At 47.5% G+C, this 23274-nt stretch overlaps 1 protein-coding gene across 1 annotated transcript in view; it reads left to right on the forward strand.

Annotated features, from left to right (window-relative positions):
- LOC142907786 (tripartite motif-containing protein 14-like) overlaps positions 1-6201 on the forward strand; it is a 40200-nt gene extending 33999 nt beyond the window's left edge. Inside the window, exon 8 of the mRNA XM_076057584.1 lies at positions 783-6201. Coding sequence (XP_075913699.1) covers positions 783-1390 — 608 coding nt within the window. The 3' untranslated portion in view covers positions 1391-6201. The remainder of the gene's footprint in view (positions 1-782) is intronic.
- Positions 6202-23274: the final 17073 nt, after the last annotated feature.

Genomic DNA, 23274 nt, shown 5'->3' on the forward strand with positions numbered 1-23274 from the left:
ATCACAAGCGGGGGTGGTGGGGGACGCTGGTAGACAACCCGAATGGACACTCGAATGGGGCGCAAATGAGCGTGGAGAGGTCGCATGCATAGAATTGCACTGAGAGACAGAAAGGGTGCCGTAAGCATTACAGAGAAAAAGTGCAAAGGTTAGTGGCATCACCTTGACTTGGCAGGGAAACTTTTAGGGGGTTTGGGCTTTGGGCAGTTTACGTCGACTAGCAGGACCGATGGGTGATGTTGCAGACTAAGAGACAGAATGGCAGCCCAAGGTGGAAATGCACCTAAAAGGACACTCTCCCATGGAGATAGAGTGATAAGTTATCAGTTTGTGTGATGAAAAAAATTATATGCATTATTACCCTTTCTGTAAAAAAATAATAATACTACAGGAGGTGTTAAGATGTTCAAACACCAAATAGACACACCTTTTGCAAGGAATCATCAAGTCTGCATGACTCACACATCCTGTTGGTGGTAAAACATGCAAACAAACACGCTTTGATGATGTACACGCTGTCCTTGTGTATATAGTTAAGAGACAACCCAACGGTTTTGTTTTTTGGCGATCGCACTCTTCGTACACCCCCCGAGTACCCGGTGTAACCACGGGCAGGTGAAACCTCTACTTAAACCCAAGATCTGAAAGGTGGCAGCGTAGCTGTTTGGGATTCTCCAGCACCGTTGTTTGTCATTGTATCAACAACAGCAGAAGCAGTCCACCAGCTAAGGGAGCCGATGACTAACCGCTGTCCTTTCCGTGTGCGTTCTATGACCGAGAAGATTTCAGGAGCCCAACCCTTGATGAAGATACGCTGCACTACCAACTGGACGCCGACGACTGTGGCAAGGCCCTGAGCCTGTCTCGGCCCCTCAGGAGGCGGCGGGACGTGACGGAGGGCTGTGAGGCGTTCTCCTACTGGAGGCAAGCGCTGTGCGAGGAGGGCTACACCTCCGGGTTGCACTACTGGGAGGTGGACGTCAGCGAGTGCGACGAGTGGTGTGTGGGCGTCTGCTACGGGTCGATGGAGCGGAGCGGCAATACCAGCGATGCGGAGCTGGGTGAAAATGCCGAGTCGTGGTGCATCAAATACAGAGACGATGATGACGACGACGACGATGGAAATCTGAGTGCCTTTCACGATGCAGAGCAAACCGACATTGAAATCAGCTGCGATGGTGGCCGTAGTGGCTGCCACATCGACAGGGTGGGCATTCTGCTGGACTGTGACATGGACCGACTGTCATTCTATGATGTTTCACAGGCACGGGTCCACTTGCACACCTACTACTTTGTGCAATATGATGGTCCACTCTTCCCTGCGTTCAAAGTGCTAGACGGCAGCATCAAAATAGCCACGTGTCCACGCTCCTGCGCTGGCCTCTGCTAGGCTTCTCAGGAGAGGTGACGTGGACCCAGCATCAGAGCACTCTGTGAGCATTGCTGTTTAGGTTAGCCGTTCTGGCACTGTTGCTCCCCTGGTTGATTACTGTCATAGATGTGCACTGTTCACGTCACCGTTGAGATAGATTTCTATAGACTCGCATAACTATCCACAGACTTAGTTCAACACAAATAGACTCAAATATCGACCTATTGATACCCACAGATGCAAATAGATACGCATAGACTCACATATATACTTATAGACTTGTATACGTACCCACAGATTCACGTACAAATCTACAGTCTAATATAGATAACCAGATATTTAGATGAACCCATATACTCACATAGATACCCACAAAATCACATATAAATTAATAGACTCAAATATAGACCCATATTCTCGCATAAATAACCACAGGTTCATGTAGAAATCAATGGACATACATAGATACCGATATATTCATATAGATACCCATAGACTCGCATAGATACCCATATACTCACATAGAAAACAATATAAACTCATGGCGTCATACAGAGCCTCATATACCTACGTGGGAAGTTGTGCTTATATGGTTGGAATCTCGGTTCCCAGGGACAATTATATTACGTGTGTTTGTGGACCTAATGGAATGTTTCGTTGTGGATGAGAGGCTCCCTCTCCTCTGTCATGAGATGGACCAGTACTGCCTGGACCTCTGAAATACAGGCGGACCGGTGAACCGGTTCTGGCTTCAATAATTATGAGGGGTCGACAGCTCTCCACTCGGCGTAGGAAACTGCCAAACAACAGGGATTGCCACTTCTTTTGAACAAAATAATGAAGGGGGTGTGGGAGCGTGGCGGTGATGTCTAAGAAGCTGTAAGTTACAGTGTTGTATATATAGGCCTTTTTCCAAAATTGATATTAAGAATGATTTTGCCAATATATATTTTATTAATCATTGATGGTGTCGCTTGGGGGCGAAAGGGGGTGAGATAAACCCCCCCTCCCCTCACAGCAGCTGCCTCTCACACTGGAACCAGGCAGCCGGAGATAAGCCATAAAATATAATAAAACCCAAAAGAAAAGAGAAGGGGGGGAATTACTAATGAGACACGGGGGAAATATACGTAGCCTCAAAGGCCCCCGTTTTAAGAGCACAGACAACCAGGTGCCACGAAGGAACAGGCAAATTCTACAATAATTTGCCTTTTCGTTTCTCTTAATACAACGGTTAATGTTCAGAACTTAGCGACAAAATGAGTCGACATAGACTGACAACACAATCACTCCGATTAAAAACAAGACTACAGTCTACATAGTGGATTATTACTTCTCATACATATCAATTTAATACTAATGTTATTCACCTTTAATTCTATTACCTTTTGCCGTCTACATGACTTTACAAAAACCAAGGGATATTTATTCCAGCAGTCAAGAAGCTTAACTGAAACTTAGCTATACCTCTAACCTCAGGACATCAAAATATAACTCGAGTTTAACAGCACAGATCCCTGGATACACACGGGGGAACAAACGTTAATAAACCCTATGAACACACGTGAAATGACAATGTTAAATCACGAACGTGGAAAACATAAACCAAATAATGATTATAAAGAGTTAAGCCAGGGGTCATCCAGGGGAGATGGGGCGAGGTGGGTCGATCACGTGACCAAGAGAAAAGGATTCCATAGATGAAGCCTCCCGGCCGCCTTGTCTCCTAGCAGCATGGGGCAGCAATAAAACCACAAAGGGAGAGACCACGACCCCCATTGAGATAGACAAAGGTGACACCCGACCGCGAAGGAAGGAGCCAGGCCTTGAGGAAACAACTTATCACCCCAATAAGTAGAACAAACACATAAATACCCAGACGAGGGATGACAAAAACTCAGCAACAAGAATATGCAAACATTATAGACTGCCAAAACACTCACTCCGATTAAAAACCAGACTAAAATCTACACAGTGGGTTATTCTAAAACATATTAATACTAATGTTATACTTGGTTCTTTCTTTCACGTAGAAGGGAAACAATAACATAATAAAACTGTATGTCCGGAATCCCTGGCGTCTACAAACTAAGTTGCCTCTGTGGTAGTAGTTACATTGGAGAAACCAAACGACATGTCTCAGACCGCATTCGTGAACACAAAGCAGACCTAAAACACAGTAGGACCAACACCTCGGCCGTGGCAGATCACTGTTATAATTCAGTAGGCTCACATGACATTGACTTCTCCAAGACAGAGGTTCTTTGCAAGCCATCTGGCTACCATGAGAGATTCGTTCATGAGGCTATCCACATATACAAACACAGAGACAATTTCAACCGAGAAGATGGATTATGGCTTAGCAATCATTGGAAGAATTTGATAAACCATTTCGGGTCTTAATTTATTGTTCATGCTTATGGTGGCTTTCAGACCGCATCCATTATTTTCGTCTCCCCCCTCTTTTCCGAACATAGATGGACTTGTCCATCTGAACAAACTGTCAAATCGCTCTCCGTGCTGCTAACGTTAAAAAACTCCACTTTTTTCAAATTTTCTTGCTGTGGTTTTCACACCTCATGATGATTGCTTGTGTTGCAATCGAAACGTCGTGAGATTTTATTGTTTTATATTTTTATTATTTTATTGTTTCCCTTCTACGTGACTTTACCGAAAGAACCAAGAATATGAATCCCTGCATTCACGAAAGCTTTAAATCAAAATACTAATGTTATTCACCTTAAATTCTCTTACATATTGCCGTCTACATGACTTTACAAAAAACAAGGAATATCAATTCCAGCAGTCAAGAAGCTTAACTAAAACTTAGTTATACCTCTTAACCTCAGGACATCAAAATATAACTCTAGTATAACAGCACGGATCCCTGGATACAGACGGGGGAACGGAAATTAATAAAACCCTAGGAACGTACGTGGTAATACAATCTTAAAACACGAATTGTGGAAAACAAACCAAATAATTATGAAGAGTTAAGCCGGGGGTCATCCAGGAGAGATGGGGCGAGGGGAGTCGATTACGTGACCAAGATAAATGTATTCCATAGAGGAAGAGTCTCCCAACCACCTTTGTCTTCGAGCAGCACATGATAGAATTGCATACGCAGGCAGAGGGCATCTCTTATAAATAAAAATCAAATGCCACGATGGAAGCACTGTAAACACTGCCACAAACATACCTTGAGTCACGTACAGATCATAACTATAAAGTGGTACGGTATCAAGCTATAGGAGGTCAAATAAAATGTTTAACTTCAAAAGCCTCAACACACCCCTTTGTGAGAGGCAAATGAATGTCACACCTGGAGGGAAGAGAAAAGGGGGGAGGGAACTCCACCAGACAGGGGAACCCCCCCTCCTTCCAGATTAATTATTGCAGAGGGTGGAGAAGAAGGACGCACTCGGGAGCAATCTGGAGCATCTGTTTCCCTTTGATGGTGGGATAGCTGAGGAGGGGGACGAGAATCAAGCCAGGGTGAGACTTAACAGATGGCTTAATAAATGAGAACACACACACATGGACACACGTACAATCCTACCCCCCCCCCCCCCCCCCCCCCGCAGCATAGAGTGAAATCAAAGGAAGTTCCGGTCCTTTGTGAGAAGGCGAGCCAGAGGAAGAAATTTTGGCATAAAAAACAGACACGAGCCATACATCGCTATCACAGCTACCAGTGGCAGAAGACGGCGATCAACTACAGAAGATGACCAACCACAGAAGATAACAGCCAGCCACCGAGGGCGATCAGTCACCGAAGAGTTCTGTGACGGCGGGAAACGTCAAGCAATCAACGTCGAGAAAGGGCGGAAAGCGCCAGGCATCGACCAAGCCAGCATCGCAGAGAACCAGCTGCACGCGCAATCGACACCGCCAGAGAGACGGAGCAGGAGAGAGCACGCCGCAGCGTCACCAGCGCCACCAAGCAAGGGTGTCAGCTGCCAGCGGACGAGCTGCGGGTGCTACCTGACGACAGGATCATCGCGCACCGATGGCGAGCGTCGTGCCAACTCTTCTACCCAGCTGTGGACAGAACTACTGTAGACCTGAGGAAGAGGGAGAGCCAAGCTGCCCGTATGATACACACACACCCACACATTACAACGCAAAGAATTGATCAAGAAGACAAACCAACCGCACATAACACATACCCGGACTAATAGTAAGAAGACTCATGATAAGTGCGTCAAGTATCAACTGATAACGAAGAACACGGCTGCCATTGGGTTACGGGGAAACGGTCACTTAGAAGTATTTTAGTAGTTATTTTTCTTTTGATTTGCATAAATATTATCAATGAATTCATCGATGAAAACTAAACGTTTAGAAACCTAGGTTACGAATCTACACACTCACAGGGAGAATATTGTGTTGAAATCTTTCTTTTGAGCACAGAATCTGCCCGCGAATTTATTGAAGCCTTAGCCAATTGATAAGTATTTGCTGGAGCAGGCATACTGCCGCACACCATTGTTCCAAATATTTCGTTAATTATGTAATCTTCCCCATGAATTCATTGCCGTATATGTTTTGCCTTTGGGACATGTTTCTTTATTGCCTTCGTATGAATATCGTTGCATGATTTTTTTAAAGGACTTTTTCCTCTCACCGTGTATGCTCGCTAACAGTACAATCGAGGAATAATCGATTGTGGTGTTACCCAGTTAACAAACGTGATCATTGAGGGTTAAATGTATGGATCAAATTAAGAGAACATCTCCAGGAGTACTGTGTTGACAATTCCAAGCATAAGAGTTCACATATTAGAGTGTTAAGGTTTTGTTTAGAAATTAAAATTGCTTAACACAGAAGTGTCTGCGTGGTGCCTTCCTAAGTTCATGCATAATAATCTTAATTATAAGAACTGTATCCTGCGGTGAGATTTGAATTTGGAGACCTGACATAAAAACACTAAGACATAATCAGTAAATGTTAAGCGAGAATAATTGTATTATACAGATTGATAATACGAACCTAGACAACGAAGCCAAGCATAATCTCGCATACTTACAGCACACCTGAAAAACTGCATACAATTAATTGTATGATCCCGATTGATAATACTACCCTCGGCAACGAGGAAGGGCATAATGATCATAACGGTGTGCATTAGCATAATCGCAAACGTAATACGATGATACATTCTTGATTAGCATTATTTATGCACATAATTACATAAATTAGTATAAATTCAGATAATTACGCATTTCCCCAACTTCATTTTTATTTTTGGATTATTTTCAAATTTTTAAGATCCGCATATACAACAACAGGCTACTGTGGACTCGCCTCCCTGTCAACAAGAGGTGAGAAATGGTAATGGTTACTTATGCCCCCACCAAAAATGAGCATCAGTAGAGAGATGCAGACAAGGCTGATGAGTCAGATGCCTTCTAAAACCTCCTGTCCCAGGTGCTAGCTAAATTTCCCCCTCAGGATGGAGTCTTCCTGTTGGGTGACTTTCATGCCCGAGTGGGTCATGATGCAGACACCTAGATTGGAGTGATCGGAAGGCATGGGCCAGATCAGCTCAATATTAACACTAAGAGGCTGCTAGACATCTGCGCAGCTGATGGGCTTGTAATTACCAACACCCTGTTCTGGAATCGGCGCATCCACACAACATTATGGATGCACGCCGGGTCCAAGCAAGAACATCTGCTGGACTATATAGGGGCTACCGTGGAGCTGATCTGCCCACTGACCATTGGTTTCTCATCTGTAAGATGTGCCTGCCAGTCACACAGTGGCCTGGTATCAGCTAGCTGAGGATAGTTGCAAGTGGCAATTTCAACATCGCTTGCAGCTGGGGTTGGCAGCATCTCCCATCCTAATGCGGAGGGGAAATGGGTGAGGTTCATGACTGTGGCTCATGCAGCTGCAATAGCTGCATTGGGTATGCAGTCAACACCTCCCCAGAGACCCCAGCTTAAGAAGGAAGTGTTCCAGCTGGTTGAGAGAAAACGACAGGCTGACTCCCGTTGTCTACAACATCCAATATCAGAGAATGAGGAGGTTTACCGCAGCCTTAGCTCGGAGATTTGAAGAGACATGCAGTGCTGTAAGGATGAGTGGTGGCTGCGGGTTGCTGACAAGATGGAATCTGCCTCAGTAGTCCGAATCACGAATAACTAAATCCATCAATAAATTAATTTGCAGCACCTCACCTATTACTATCCTTACGAGAAAGAACGGCGATCCAATCTCTGACCCCTTTGAACAGGTCTGTAGGTTTGGAGAGCATTCCTGTGTGGTCTTGGGAGAGAGTAAGTCCCTCAGCCCAGACAACATCATGGGACGAGGTGGAGATGACCCTGATAGAGTTGCGGTGCCTAAAATATTGGCCAAATTAGCCACCCCTTCTGAGTGGTTAGCTGAAGTGTCATCTGTGGAGGAAGTACGAGGAGTGATCCGGAGTCTGAGAACAGGAAAAGCGCCGGGCAGAGACGATCTCCCAAGTGAAACGCTGAGGGAGGGTGTCATCTGTGTGCAACTGCCCTACATGACATCATCACAAATGTCTGGACCACAGGATGCTCTAGTTGCCCCCCTCTGGGAAGGATTATTAATCAACATCTTCCCATGCACGCTGAGGAGATGCTTGCAGAGCCCAATGTGGTTTCAGAAAAGGGTGGTCCTGCACAGATGCCATATTTTCTGTCCGTCTGCTGCAGCAGAGGTGTAGGGAATTCCCACAAGACCTACATCTCTGCTTTATTGCCCTGGTCAAGGCCTATGACACCATTAAGAGGCCTGGACTCTGGGCTGTTCGTGCTTTCGGAGTCCCTGACTCTCTGCTCACAATCATTAAGAGACTTCATGATGGTGTGCAGGCCCAGGTAAAGCTGCATGGCCGGGAGTCAGAGCTGTTCCCAGTACACCTTGGGGTGCGACAGGGATGTCCTCTGGCTCCCACATTATTTAACATCTATTTTGACCACGTAGTTCGTAAAGCCTTCAATAGCTGTACCGGGGGAATTTCCATTTGGTACAGATATAATGGGAGGCTGATCGATGCCCGGTTTGAGAAGCTTTATATGGCTGTACCAAAGAAATTTCAATCTGGTACAGATACAATGGGAGGCTGATTGATGCTCAGGTGTGGTCGAGGGATGGCTCCCTATTGGTCAACCATGTTATGTATGCCGATGATTTGGTAATTGCTGATCATTCAGAGGAGGAATTGGAGGCCCTGATGCTTGACCTGGAGTGTGCTACTAAGTGTGCTGCTAAAAGGTGGAGCCTTACTATCAGCCCCAGAAAACACTAGGCACCTATACTCTTTGGTTCTGGGTATTTTGTGCCATCAAACATTCCACTTCCTCAGCTTCCCATTGTTGATGGGGCAGTTGTGGAGAGAGTGCAGAGTTTTCTCTACTTGGGCAGTGTGCTTATGACCAGCTTCGGTTTGACAGCTGAGGTCTCACTCTGAATTAGCCGGGCGGCACTATCTTTTCATCAGCTGCATAATGCTGTGGGGAAGCTACTTGTTCTGTCGCTCCACACAAAGCTTCGAGTCTTCTCGGCCACAGTCATGCCCTCTCTTCTCTACGCTTTTGAAAGTGGACCCCTTTATTGGAATATATGTGCTGGTTAGAAACATTCAACTTTCCTGCCAACGATCCATCCTGGGTTTAACCAGGCTGGATTGTGTGAGGGGCTCACAAATCCTCGAAAGATCTGGACACATTCTCATCAGTGAGCTCCTCTGGCAGGTAAGGTTGTGTTGACTTACGTAGTCCAAATGCCCAGCCACCGCATGGCCAAGCAACTTCTGTTTGACCAGATAGAGGAGGTTCAACGAGCATTTCACGGCCTGGAGAAGAGATGCACTAATGCGGTTCGGGATGATGTTGCACTGATTGGACTTGCCAAAGACTGGTGCCAGCAGTGTTAAGATCGGCCTCGATAGAAGAGGCTAGTGAAGGATGCTATTGGGCAGTTGGAGGCAGTTGCCCTCAAACAACAACGGAGGACAGAGGAGCGATGCTCACAACAACAAGCAGAGCGCCGGGTGGCTTAAATGCAGCAAGTTGGCACAGTATACATCTTCCAATTATCTCAGTCATTCAACCCATGGCACCTGCGAGCCTTCAACACTTCACGTGGCCTTACAGTGCACCTGGCCTGGAACAGGCGCCATGGTGACATCACCATCAGTTTGTGGCGAATGGCGGGTATTGGTAATAGTATAACAAACTGTGGGGAGCGGTATTGTAGCGGTTAACGACCTAAATTACGACCCCGGCGACCAAGGTTCGATTCCCGCTCAAGGCCACCATCAGTGATGATTATTTGAACTGGTTCTCGGCCTCCCCTAGGTTGACGCAGTCTCAGTTGAGTACCTGGTGTGGTGTATAAATACTTCCACCAGGGAGACAAAGGCGGCTGATGTGGTGCTCACCCACCCCTTCATGTGCCGTGCTGGTCCTCATGCTGGTCCTCATACGTGCTACTCACCAACACCACTTATCCCAACAGTCTGTTGAAGGCTACATGGGGTCTATTTGTCTTTGTAATGGACTAACTACCTGTGATACAACCGCTGCATTCAAGCTCTCCGAAGAGTTTTTGTTTTGTTTTTCACTCATTTTTTAAGCACGATGTTCAATTTTGGTTTTAATTCCAAGATTATACTCTCACGACCAGTGCTGTATTGTGATTCCAGCTTAACCAGTTTATTGTGGATGAGATCTTCTTGTGTAGATATAAAGTACAAAAATAAGTTAAACTATAACCCTCCATCGCCACCCGGCAGTAGAGGTGATCAAATCAAGGAAGTTGTTGGCCAACTATAAACTAAACTAAAACTATTTTAGTAATAGGTTTTACCCTTTTAACTGGCACAAAAACTGACACCTTTATTCAAGGCATCATGTTTGCAATAACCACAAGACAAGCAGTCAAAATGCAAACAAAAAAGACAACTCTGATAATAATATGCATTGTCCTTGAATTTGATTGGTCCACACCCGAGACAGCTTTTCTTAGAGCCTAGTCTCCATTGGTGTTGGACCAGAAGACGCCAAAAGGCGTACAACTAAAAAAAAACAGCACACTATCAGAGTATTGAGGGCTCGGGGTGAGCATGTACATTATGAGACCTCCTTTGCCAGTAACAAAAAACTATTTTCCCAGCTAAGGGACACTGAGCTATGTAGGTCGTTTTTAGAAGCTACCTGACCACAAATGATAGCTCAACCAAGTGGCTTATCATCACGTGGAAGTTTATAGCAGCCAAATACTCTGAACGTGTAATTTTGATTCTAAATGTGGAGGGAAAAACCGGAGAAAAATTCACCCAACCACAACAGGGACAGAGAGAGACACACTCGCAAACTCGACATATACAACAGGCTTCAGGGACGGGATTGAGCCCACGACCTCCTGCATACCAGGCGAGGGAGATATCATCTACCTTGCCACCGCGGCGCCCCAACTGGGATGTTTTTTTTTTATTCCCCACGTTTCGTTGGAGATTACACACGGTATAATGAGACAAACACAGCAGCTCTTTTTCGCGTGAAACAGCTTCCAGATCCACGTCAGTCAGTATGTGCCATGATGTCACAATGACAGCCATGTGGTACATTCTGATCTATTTTTATCAATGCGTCACAAGTCAGGGCCTTGAATAATCATGATGTAACTTTAATTATTATTATCCTCCGTTTTATCTCAGATGCCAGGCTACCTCATTCCACGAAGCACCGTGATGAGCTCACTTAAATAAAATTTCCTTCAGCAGATCGGAGAAAAAGGAACTCTATCCTCTCTACACAATATTGAATATGATCAATATTTTGTTGTCATCTGGAGGGAAAATTTACCTTCCATTTGTCTTTCCCATCATCAATGGCGTTCAAGGTTACTGCTTTTAAAGTGCAACCATTTTCTTTATGGTATTCAGTTGGTGCCTCGCGGTGCTTTTAAAATTAACTAACAATAATAGCCAACTTAGGCACTGCAACAACAGTGGCCCGGATAGATTTTGAGGACCATTAATGAGATTTAACAAAAAGCTATTTTATTTTTGATGTTCAACCGTATTTGCTGTTTATTCTCTCTGAACTGTCATTCTTAAACATGTTTTCTAAGTTTTGATGTTAGGTTAGTAACACGGAGTTAGTCTGTTCTGCTCTCCAGTTTCCTTGGTGAAAAGTGTTGCCCAATCCTGGCCATCTGGCTCAAAAACTTACTGAAATAATGAACAATAATCAGAGTTGATTGCTGGCTGATTGGTTGTGATTGGCAGGTTAGGTTAGTGGTTTGTGATTATATTGAAGTGTATTGTGTGTTATAAAGCTGACGTTTTAATGCCAGTATGACTTTAGTTTAGTGTTAATTGGTTATTAATAGGGTTAATTTAATAATTGTTTTGAGGATTATCATTGAGGGATGAGTGATACAGTTTGATTGAAGAGGTTGTGTTTCTTTGCTATAATACACGATCAATTGATTTATTTAAAATGGCTGGAGTTATTTGTTCCCATTGTGAATTTAGTGCTGAATACTCTCGCGGTTTCGTGCCAAGTTTATCGAGGTACAGAGGTCGGCCAATTGCACCCCCTGTGGCGGCTCGACCATTGACGGTTGACCGCGAGATTTGTGGGGGCTACCGTCCCCCGCCATCATCGAATTGTCGGGGCCGTTGTCTCCCGACTCCCCCGCTACATTCGTCCCACTACCCCCCGGCTGTTCTGTGAGGTCCGGGCTACTGGCCTCCACTTCCTCGCCCCCCTGTACCCCCAACTTGGTTGCTGACCGCGTCGGCATGTTTCAATCGGTGAGACCGCCTGCTCTACGCTTACAACGCGCTACGCTGTTCAGTGGCGGCGTGCCGTGGTGAGCGCGCTCGCAAAGTAAAACCCCGTCCCGCATGTGAACAAACAAGTATGGCTCGCCGACGCTTGATTCCCTCACACACACGCTCTACGCGCTCAGGCAATAACAAACACGACGCTGCTACCTGCCGAGTCCCGTGCACCAATCACACGCGAGGGAGTGGGGAGTCGTGGGTGGGAGGCCACGGGTGTCTGCCGTGCGCGTGCTGCTGATTGGAGGGGGTCACTTTGCTCCGATTTAAAGGGCCGTTTCAACAGCCGCGCGAATACGCACACGCCAGGCGCTTAGCTCGCTACCTCGCTATAGACAATTGCACAGGCTCGCGACCGCAACACAGTCACACAGGCACGCGAGCGCTAAGTGCTACTGTTAAAAACCCGACAGGTACGCCAGCGATAAATACCACCGAAAACAGTTGCGTAGGGAGGCGAGCGCTAAGCACTACTGTAAACAATCACACAGGTATGCGAGCACTAAATACTACCGAAAACATTCGCGTAGGCATGCGCACGCTGAACACTCCGCCTCGTGGTAAACAACCGCACATGCACGCGAACACCAAGCACGCTCTACCCTCCTCTTCACACTCCCAAAGACCACACGACACAGTTTATCCCCCTACTAGTTATTTTATTTACCGCGAGTAACCCGTTAAACTATGCGTGATTGTGTGAGTCAGCAGGCCCTCCTAGCCTATCCTTCGGGAATCCTAGGCTCAATTTATCTTGCCTATCGCTCCGCTCTTTACCCTCGATTAAATCATTCACACTCACCTCTCTCTTACTTATGCTTACTTCCACTCTGCTGCGCTGAAAGCTGTAGACGGGCGAGGCTGTGGGTCATCTCCGTAGGGGGTTGAGCCTGGCTGCGCTGAAGCTCGTCACACGGACGTCTCGAACGGCTGACTCTCCTGCTCCAAGGCCCGTGATGATTTGAAAAACTCTGCCTCGCTACCCTAAGCCTCCGCATTTTATCCACCCTATCACGAAGGCATTCCGTGGTGCTCGTACTCGCCCACCCGTGCCCTTTCATATTCGGGTCTATAATCCCACCTATGACAAAAGGCATTCAGATGCTTCTGCACCCTTCCCACCCTGTCCATTTAGAGGCTTGGCTATTCTTGTCCCTTTGTTATCTAGATCCCTAATTCTGCCTATAACAAAGGCGTTCCGCTGTTCCCACACCCCGTGCCGCCCTATCCATTCAGATGTCGGAATGGTCCTGTCCCGTTGTTATTTGGATCCAAAATCTCACCTATAACAAAAGGAATTCAGATGCTTCCGCACCCGTGCCACATTGTCCATTCAGAGGCTTGGCTATTCTTGTCCCTTTGTTATCTAGATCTCTAATTCTGCCTATAACAAAGGCGTTCCGCTGTTCCCAGAACCCGTGCCGCCCTGTCCATTCAGATGTCGGAATGCTCCTGTCCCGTTGGTATTTGGATCCGTAATCTCACCTATAACAAAAGGCATTCAGATGCTTCTGCACCCGTGCCACCTGTCCATTCAGAGGCTTGGCTATTATTGTCCCTTTGTTATCTAGATCCCCAATTCTGCCTATAACAAAGGCGTTCCGCTGTTCCCACACCCCGTGCCGCCCTGTCCATTCAGATGTCGGAATGCTCCTGTCCCGTTGTTATTTGGATCCGTAATCTCACCTATAACAAAAGGCATTCAGATGCTTCTGCACCCATGCCGCCTGTCCATTCAGAGGCCTGGCTATTCTTGTCCCTTTGTTGTCTAGATCCCAAATCCTATCAAAGGCATTCTGATCTGTACCCCCCTTGGCCTCCTGACTCGTGCTTGTGTGTGTGTGCTTTCACTCACGGTGGCTCAACGGCCTCTGCCGTGACCACGTAACTTTAATATCAGGTCACGGCACTGCGGTGCATGTCAGCCTCGGGGGTAGATCGCCCAATTGCCCGGCCGCAGGAAACCATGAAGGCTTTCTTCAATTAGCTCAGAAGAGGCGACTCCGCTCCCACTCAATGTTCATTCACACGTGATGGAAGGCATATCAGTCAAAACGTTGGACATCGTGCAATTCACAAACTCATACTGGAGAGCTGCACAGCACAGCCACTGAAACCTGCGCAGTCGTAATGGCTACATTGGTTGAAGTCTCCTTGCTGCACCACATGAGGAGCTAAAAAGTTGCCTGGCACGCGTTTGTATCAAGCCGGCTGTCGACTGCATGCCACGGGGCACTGGAAGTTTTTGGGAGCTACTGGAACGCCACCTTTCCTGCAGATGCTTATCCTGGATCCCCACTCTGGCACGACCCAGCCGGTTTATACCGGTGTCGAATCCGGTCCTCCCTTGAATACCTTTCTTTTCTCCCCTAGTCCATCATCATCATCGTCCTCCTGCTGCTACTGCCACTCTCTGCCCCCGGCTCCCAGCTATGAACAGGCCTACTCCAACCCCTATCACTACCCCTACCACACTCTCTATGATTACCCCTACTCTTATCACACACCCTATAACTACGCCAACCACTATCACTACCTCAACCCCGATCACTACCCCAACCCCTATCACTACCCCTATCACTACCCAAACCCCTATCACTACCCCTACTGACACTACCCAAACCCCTATCAGAACCCCTACTAACACTACCCCAACCCCTATCACTACCCCTACTAACACTACCCAAACCCCTATCACTACCCCTACTAACACTACCCCAACCCCTATTAACTACCCCTACCAACACTACCCAAACCCCTATTACTACCCCTACTAACACTACCCCAACCCCTATCACTACCCCTACTAACACTACCCCAACCCCTATAACTACCCCTACTAACACTACCCCAACCCCTATCACTACCCCAACTGCTCCTTAACCACTCCCGCCTGTTCTCCTGTCACCATAACTACACAACCACCACTTTTAATCCCCCGTATTTATTATCTCAACCACTATCATCTCATGTACAATTTAATAACTGCTGTAAAACACCTTAGATTAAGGCGCTGCTATGTAGTCATTAATATAAACTATAAGAATAAGGGGCTGCTATACATAAATTGTGGTATTCCAGTAACTTATATAGCAGCACCTTTTTCTTATATCCTCTATATATGTCAGTGCCTTATTGTTATATTTTATATAGATTTATATACAGCAGAGCCTTATTCGCATATCTTATATAGATTGATATATAGCAGTGCCTTATTCTCAGATCGTTTATATATTTACATATATCACCGCCTTATTATAGCTTTTAAAGGTTTATATATAGCAGTGCCTTATCCTTATACCCTTTACTGTCCAGCAATTATTGGTTTAAGGCTTATAGCAGAGAAAGCAAAGAGAAAAATAGGTTCGTTTACATCTGTTTCAGAGATTTACAGAAAGCATTCGATATGACTAAATAAGATATAACGTGGGCAACACTAATATGCATTGGAGTTTATCAACAATATCTTATATCAATAGATGAATAAACCTTGATATGGTATCCTGAATTTGAGTTTTTAATTATACAGTTGTCATGCACTGAAGCGTTTCATGCTTCATTGGACTAAGACTTATTTTGACTCCCCCCCCCCCTTGACAATTTTCCAATGTAGAACCAATTCACCCTTGATTTAAAGCTTTCGTAACTGCAGTAATCCATGCTCTTTGGTTCTTTTGGTAAAGTCACTTAGTTAGAAATAAAAGAAAATAAAACAAAAAACTATTTTTCGATCACAACACAAGCGGTCGTCATCAGACAAAGGAGTCAGCCTCTAAAGGCAAACTGTTTATAAGGGTTTGGGGATGGGCGTAGCCCAAGTGCACCAACAACAACAGCAGATGCACGGGCGGTGCACAAGTGCCAATGCAGCAACAATGCCAATGCAGCAACAATGCCAATGCAGCAACAATGCTAATGCGGCAGCAATGCCAAACGCTGGGGATGCTGGGGGGGGGGGGGGGGGGAATTAACTCGGAAAAACAGACTAGTACCCAGCAGATATGATGGAACAACCATAAACAGTTAAGGTTTTACCTGGTTACTAACACCCTTCCAATGATTGCTCAATTTGTATCCATCTTCTCGGTTGAAGTTTTGTCTATGTTTATATATCTGGATGGCTTCATGAACAAACCTTTTATAGTAGCCCGTAGGTTTGCAGAGTACCTTGGTCTCAGAAACAACAATATCATGCGAGCCCACAGCATTATAACAATGGTCAGCCACGGCAGAGGTATTGGTTCTGCCGTGTTTCAGATCTGTTTTGTGTTCGTGAACACGGTCGGAGACATGTCGTTTCATTTCCTCAATGTAACTGCCACCGCAGGTACAACTCAGTTTGTAACCAACGAATGTGTGGTACCACCGCGGCGGAGCAGCTCCATCGGAGGCCTATTCACCACTGTGACACCGCCACCGGGGAGTGACGACGCCGATGCGGAGTGCCCCTCGCCCCCCCCCCCCCCACATCTATACACACACACACCCCACGTAGGGCCAGGAGGGAAGGTCACCTGGCCGACGGGTTTTTATCCAGAAGCCCCGAATGGGATCAAGCTTCATGGTTTCCCGCGGCCGGGAAATTGGGCGATCTACCCCAGAGACTGACACGCACCACGGCACCGTGACCTGACATTAAAGTTGCGTGGTCACGGCGGAGGCCGTTGCGCCACCGCGAGCGAAACCGCACACACACGGCACGGGGCGTGTGAACCGCGATATGCCTATGGTTATAGATGGGATTAAGAACTGAATGCCTGTTGTCATAGATGGAATTAGGAACTAAATGCCCTTGATTATTGGTGAGCTCCCGGGTCCAAATAACAACAGGATAGGAGCATTCAGGCCTCTGTATAGACAGGGCGGCGCGGGGCGGAAGCATCTGAATGACTTTTGTTCTAGAAAAGGTCACGGATCAGCATGTGAAAAAGGACGAAAATAACTCAGCCTCTGAATGGACAGGGCAGTACGGAGCGTGGGAACCACGGTACGCCTTTGTCATAAGTAATATTACAGATCTGAATATGAAGGAGCACGGGTGGGCAGGCGCCAGAGCAACGGAATGCCTTTAGGGTGTATAAAATACGGAGGCTTAGTGTAGCAAGAGATAGTTCTTCTTCAACATCATCGCGGCCCACGGAGCCTTGGAGCCGGCCGTTCGGATCGTCTGTGTGACGAGTTTGAGCGCAGCCAGGCACGATCTGCTACGGAGACGACTCACAGGATCGCCTTTCTACAGCGTTCAGCGCAGCAGAGTGGAAGTAATCGTAAGTAGAGGAGAGGTAAGTTTGGGCTATTTAATCGAGGGTAGAAAGCGGAGCGATAGGCAGGATAAGCTGAATCTGGGATCCTCATGGGATAGGCTAGGAGGGCCGGCCGACTCGCACAGACACACGTAGTTAGCGGGATACTCGCGGGGAATAAAACCGCTAATAGAGGATGAAACTGTGTCGTGGTCGCTGTGAGTACGAGGGAGGCGGAGTGTTTTTGTGCTCGCGCGCATACGCGGCTGTTTGCTGCGAATACGGGAGTGTAGCGTTTGGTGATCACGCGCACGCACGGTTGTTTACATCGAGGTGGAGCGCTTAGCCTACGCGGCTGTTTACGAGCGTGCTTGGTGTTCACGTGCGTGCGCGGTTGGTTAACACGAGGTGGGCTGTTCAGCGTGCGCGTGCCTAAGCGACTGGTTTCGGTGGTGTTTAGCGCTCGCGTGCCTGTGTGACGGGGTGGCGGTCGCGCACCCGCGCGATTGTCTAATAGCGAGGTAGCGAATTAAGCGCCTGGCGTGCGCGGATACGCAGCTGTGTAAAGCAAAGTAATCGCGGCGTGTTTGTTTTTGCTTAAGCGCGTGGAGCGTGGGTGGTAGGGAATCCCACGGCGGCACGCCGCACCTGCTTATTCGGGGGTTAGCGGTATGAATGGAATGGGGAGTCGGTGGGCAACGGCCCCGACAATTCAGTGATGGCGGGGGACGGTAGCCCCCACAAATGTGACATCCATGTACATCCTGAAATTGATCATCTGAAGTAAACTTAAACATAACAGAAAATGTCAAATATTCTGATCACAGATGCTTTCCAACTTTAGCTCAAAGGACCAATAAACCACTATGGTAAAATCAGGAATTGAACCCTCAACCACTGCGCATCATACCACTTCAACAATTAGTCCGATAAGATGATCACGTTTATGTGGCGATGTCTCCACAAAAACTACAACATTGAAGTGTCAGATCTTGATACAAACCACCACAATAAAACTAATGACAAGAATAAACATCTTAAAACAAGGCAGGACACCCACTTTGGTAGTTGTGCGATGAAGACAAAACTTAGTACTTTCCATCATACACACCACACAATATACAGCCCCAATTAACCAACTAACGCACTAAGCAGAGGTAACTCTTAGTTTTCCCTAAAGACAGCCCCCGCAGAAGTCAAAAGAAAAATGACGATGTCAACACGGTGTACAGCAGTCAAAAAATCACTCTTGCTTGGACATAATTGTTACATATTACTTGATCTAACAGACACGAACATACACATTCTATAAATTCAACTGTTAACATATCCACTCAATATGGCTTAATAGGTATAACCACACGCAACATTATTTGTTCCAGTTCCCCCATACTTTATATTTGACTTTTCAGCCACTGCATTACATCCAGCCATCTCTTGGGATCCAAATGCATGGGATCAAAAGTGGAATTTCTTCAGCAGTCATTACAGCACTTTGAATTTACTATTTTGATTTAACATCCCTATCATTCTGTACCGTATGATACATGTGAAGATGCAATGACGGTGCTAATGCCTTCGAACGCACAGAACGATTGAACGGCTTATCACCCGTGTGTGTTCTCTGGTGTCTGTGAAGATGGAATAAAATGACTAATGGGAGAATTCAATAACAATCAGCAAGCAAATCAGCTACAAAACCAAACTGAACATCTTAAGAATTTGTGTATTCAGTACACCTTTGTATGCCTGCGAGATTTGGACATTAAAACAGATTGGCAGAGATAGGATATTGACACCCGAAATATATTGCTAAAGAATGATAATGCATCTAAGCTGGAACCAAAGAGTGACAAACGCATATACTTATACCATTCATATACCAGCACAGTGTGATTCTAATACAACCACAATGTGATTCTAATAATTATAATACAGTCCTAATCCCTAAGCCCCTAGTTCACATATCCGTCCCCGGATTCGCATATACTTACGTGATCCGAGAATATAAATACTTACATGATCCAAGGTTAGGGTGGGAGGATGACGTCACTAGGGAAAAGAGAGAGATGGAGGGGCAAGAGAGGGAGAGAGAACACCCAGAGAGAGAAGGAGATGTCACCGGAAAAAGCGGGGTCAACGGGGCACTTCTTGTTGGGAATCGGAGCAGGGTGGACACGTATGCTGTGAGCTCGTGAGAAATAAAATATAGTGTGGCCCCTCTGACTTCGATTGGTGGACTCACTAAAACTGTTGGCAGCGGTGGGATCATATGATGCCTCGACGCGGTAACAGGAAGGACCCCAACAGAGACCCCAGTGAAGAAGGGGAGGAACTTGTCTCTACTCCAAGCGCCCCGGACGGCCGTGAACCAAAGACAGCACAATCTGTAGGTGTGGTCGGAATGGCCCCCCGAACCGTGAGAAGATGGTGGTGAGCGAGGAACGACATATCCGAGAGCCCTCGACCCCATGACGGAAGGGAGCCCTGGGTGGACTGGGTTGATCAGCTCACAGAGGCAGTCATGCTACTCCTGTAACAGTTGAGGGAGGACAAGGTGACTGCTAGCCCGGCGGCGCCGACGCCACCCATGGGGTCCGACCGGGAAAACCTACTGTGGGGACGCCGTGGGCAACAGCAACGGTGGGGTTGGTCACCGCCCAAGACAGACCGCTGGAGACGACAATACTGGGGATGGGTGAGAGCATGGCACCACGACCAATGGGCTCCATTCTCACGGGGCCAGCAGGTCCATCGGAGGCTCCACGATTTAAATTGGCAGCGTCGGAACCACTGAGAGATGTTGAAGAGTTACCTCAGGAGGATTTAAAGTCAATCTTAGTGGGGCTGACACCGCTAGCTGCCATTGGAGGAGCGGCGACAAAACACCCCCTTGGCCCAGCGGTAATGACCGCTACAAGCTTTAGGGGTGGAGCATTGGAGCCATGTGGGAAGGTGCTGGTACAATGGTCAGAGGTGCAAGGCATCCGTAGCCCAGGCGCAGAATTTATTCAACCCGGGGGATCAGAACAGTGACGAGGGGAGGGCGCCAATCGACCACGCAAGTTAGGCAATGGTCAGAAGTTTGTGGCTAAACGAGGGGACTGGAGAGCATTTGTTCGCCGATTTGAGGCCAGCTTAATAACCATTGCTAAAGTCTACATCATAGACTGACAGTACACTCACTACGATAAAGAACCAGGCTACAGTCTATATTAGTGCTTGTTTTTAGAATGGATGGAGCACGAGGCACCGAAGGCTCTTCCCATGGCCCTTAATGACGATGCTTTAATTATAATATACTCCTCCATACCGGCGGAGAAAAAACAACACCCTGCAAGCAGCTTACCGAGAGATGGAGTGATTTTTGACCCACTATCCAGTGCTAAAAGATGATTCCAGAACCGTTGGCGGGAGGAAGGAGAATCAGCTTTAGGCCTACAGAAGCTCACTCATGGCCCGAGCACCATCTGCTTTCCCAGGGCTGGACGTGGGGGCACTGCCTGCCCCGAATGTACGTGGCCCATCTGTCGCAGGCAGCACTGCCCACAGGTCCCCTTGGGGACCTCGCCCAAACTGCACCGTCCATGGCAAGCCCTGTAAAGGCCCCAATGTGTGTGGGTCCAATTGGGATGCCGGCACTGATATCTACATCCCACCCGTCTAAAGCTGGACCGCTCGAGGCCTACCATGGACGTAGTACTCCACACGCAAGACCACCCATTACATGCACCAAAAACCGGGTCACCGCGAACATCTACACCTTCAACAACAACCGCCATTCGCCACTAAGTGGCGGTGACGTCACCATGATGCTTGTGCCAGGCGATGTGCACATTGAGGCCACGTGAAGTGTTGAACGCCCGCTGGCACGAGGACATGGGGCAGACCCAGGTGCCACGGGTCGACTGAATGAGACGACTGGATCATGCACAACTTGTGCCCCCTTCTGTGCCAACTTGCTGTGCTTTAGCCACCCGGCGCTCCGCTCGTTGTTGTGAGCGTCGCTCCTCCGCCCTACATTGTTGTTGCAGGGCGACTGCCTCCAACTGCCCAGTAGCCTCCTTCACGAGCCTCCTCCACAGAGGCAGATCTTGACACCGCTGGTACCAGTCATCGGCAAGTCCACTCAGCTCCACATCCTCCTGTACCACATCACTTAATCTCTTCTCTATCCCATGCCGCACCCGTTTAGCCCCCTCGATCTGGTCAAACAAAAGCTGTTTAGGCATGCGGTGGCTGGGCATGCGGGCTACATTACCTAGCCAACGCAGCCTTGCCTGCCGGAGTAGCTCACCGATGAGACTTTGTCCAGATCTTTCAAGGATTTGTGAGCTCCTCACACAATCCAGCCTGATTAAATCCAGGACAGATCGTAGGCAGGCCAGCCTAAATGTTTCTAACCGGCGAAGATGTTCCGTTAGGGGGGGTTCACGTTTCGCAAGCGTAGAGAAGGAAGGGAATGACTGTGACCGAGAAGGCCTGAAGCTTCGTGTGGAGCGACAGACCAGGTAGCTTTCACACAGCATTATGCAACCGATTAAAATATAATGCCACTCGACTGATTCGGAGTGAGATCTCTGCTGCCAAACCAGAGCCGGTCATAAGCACACTGCCCAGGTATGGGAAACTCTCCACTCTCTCCACAACAGCCCATCACCAATTGGAAGTTGTGGGGGTGGAGTGTCCGATGGTACAAAATACCCAGGAAGGTGCTTAGTTTTGGTGGTGCTGACCGTAAGGCCCCACCTCTTTGTGGCAAGCTCCAGGTTCAGCAGCATCGCCTCCAATTCCTTTGAGTGAGCAGCAATTACCAGATCACCGGCATACCTGACGTGGTTGAGCAATAGCGAGCCATCCCTTGACCACACCCGGGCATCAATCAGCCTCCCATTGTATCTGTACCAGATGGAAATTCCTCCGGTACAGCTATTGAAGGCTTCATGAACTGCGTGGTCGAAATAGATGTTAAATAACGTGGGAGCCGGAGGACATCACTGTCGCACCCAAAGGTGAAAAGGGAATGGCTCCAATTCGTGGTTACGTAGTTTTACACGGGCCCGCTCACCATCATGAAGGTCCTTAATGATCGTGAACAGAGGGTCAGGAACTCCAAAAGCACGAAGGACAACCCAGATCTCAGACCTATTGATGGTATCATAGGCCTTGGCCAGGTCAATAAAGCAGAGATATAAGTTTTCTTGAAATTCCCTACACCTCTGCTGTAGCAGACGGACATAAAATATGGCATCTGAAACTGCATTTGGGCTCCGCAACCTTCTCCTCAGTGTGCCTGGCAAGGCGATGTTGAATAATCATTGCCAGGACCTTTGATGGCACACTGAGGAGTGATATGCCCCTGTAGTTGGTACATTCTGTGCGGTCCCCCTTCTTAAAGATGGAGACCACCGGGGCAATCCTTGCCATCCTGCGGAATCCGTCCAGTGGTCCAGACTTGTGTAACGATGCCATATAGGACCGCCTGTGCACAAACGCCACCCTCCCTTAGCATTTCACTTGGGAGATCATCTCTGCCCAGTGCCTTTCCTGGTCTCAGACTCTGGATCACCTTCAGTACTTCCTCAACAGATGGCACCTCAGCCAGCCACTCACATGCGGTGACTTCCAATATTTGAGGCACCCCAGCCTCAGCAAGGTCATCCCCAATTTGTCCCACGATGTTTTACAGGATGAGGGATTTCCCCTCCCCCAGGACCTCACAGAAAAGTTCAGGAAATCTGAAAATCTGTTCCTGGGGGTCGGAGATTGGATCACCGTCCTTCCCTCTAATGATGGTAATAGGTGTGGTGCTGCAAGTTACTTTT

Source organism: Petromyzon marinus, chromosome 83 (assembly GCF_048934315.1).
Source record: "Petromyzon marinus isolate PM22_M1 ecotype Great Lakes invasive population chromosome 83, UKy_Petmar_22M1.pri1.0, whole genome shotgun sequence".
In the NCBI taxonomy this organism is placed as follows: domain Eukaryota; kingdom Metazoa; phylum Chordata; class Hyperoartia; order Petromyzontiformes; family Petromyzontidae; genus Petromyzon; species Petromyzon marinus.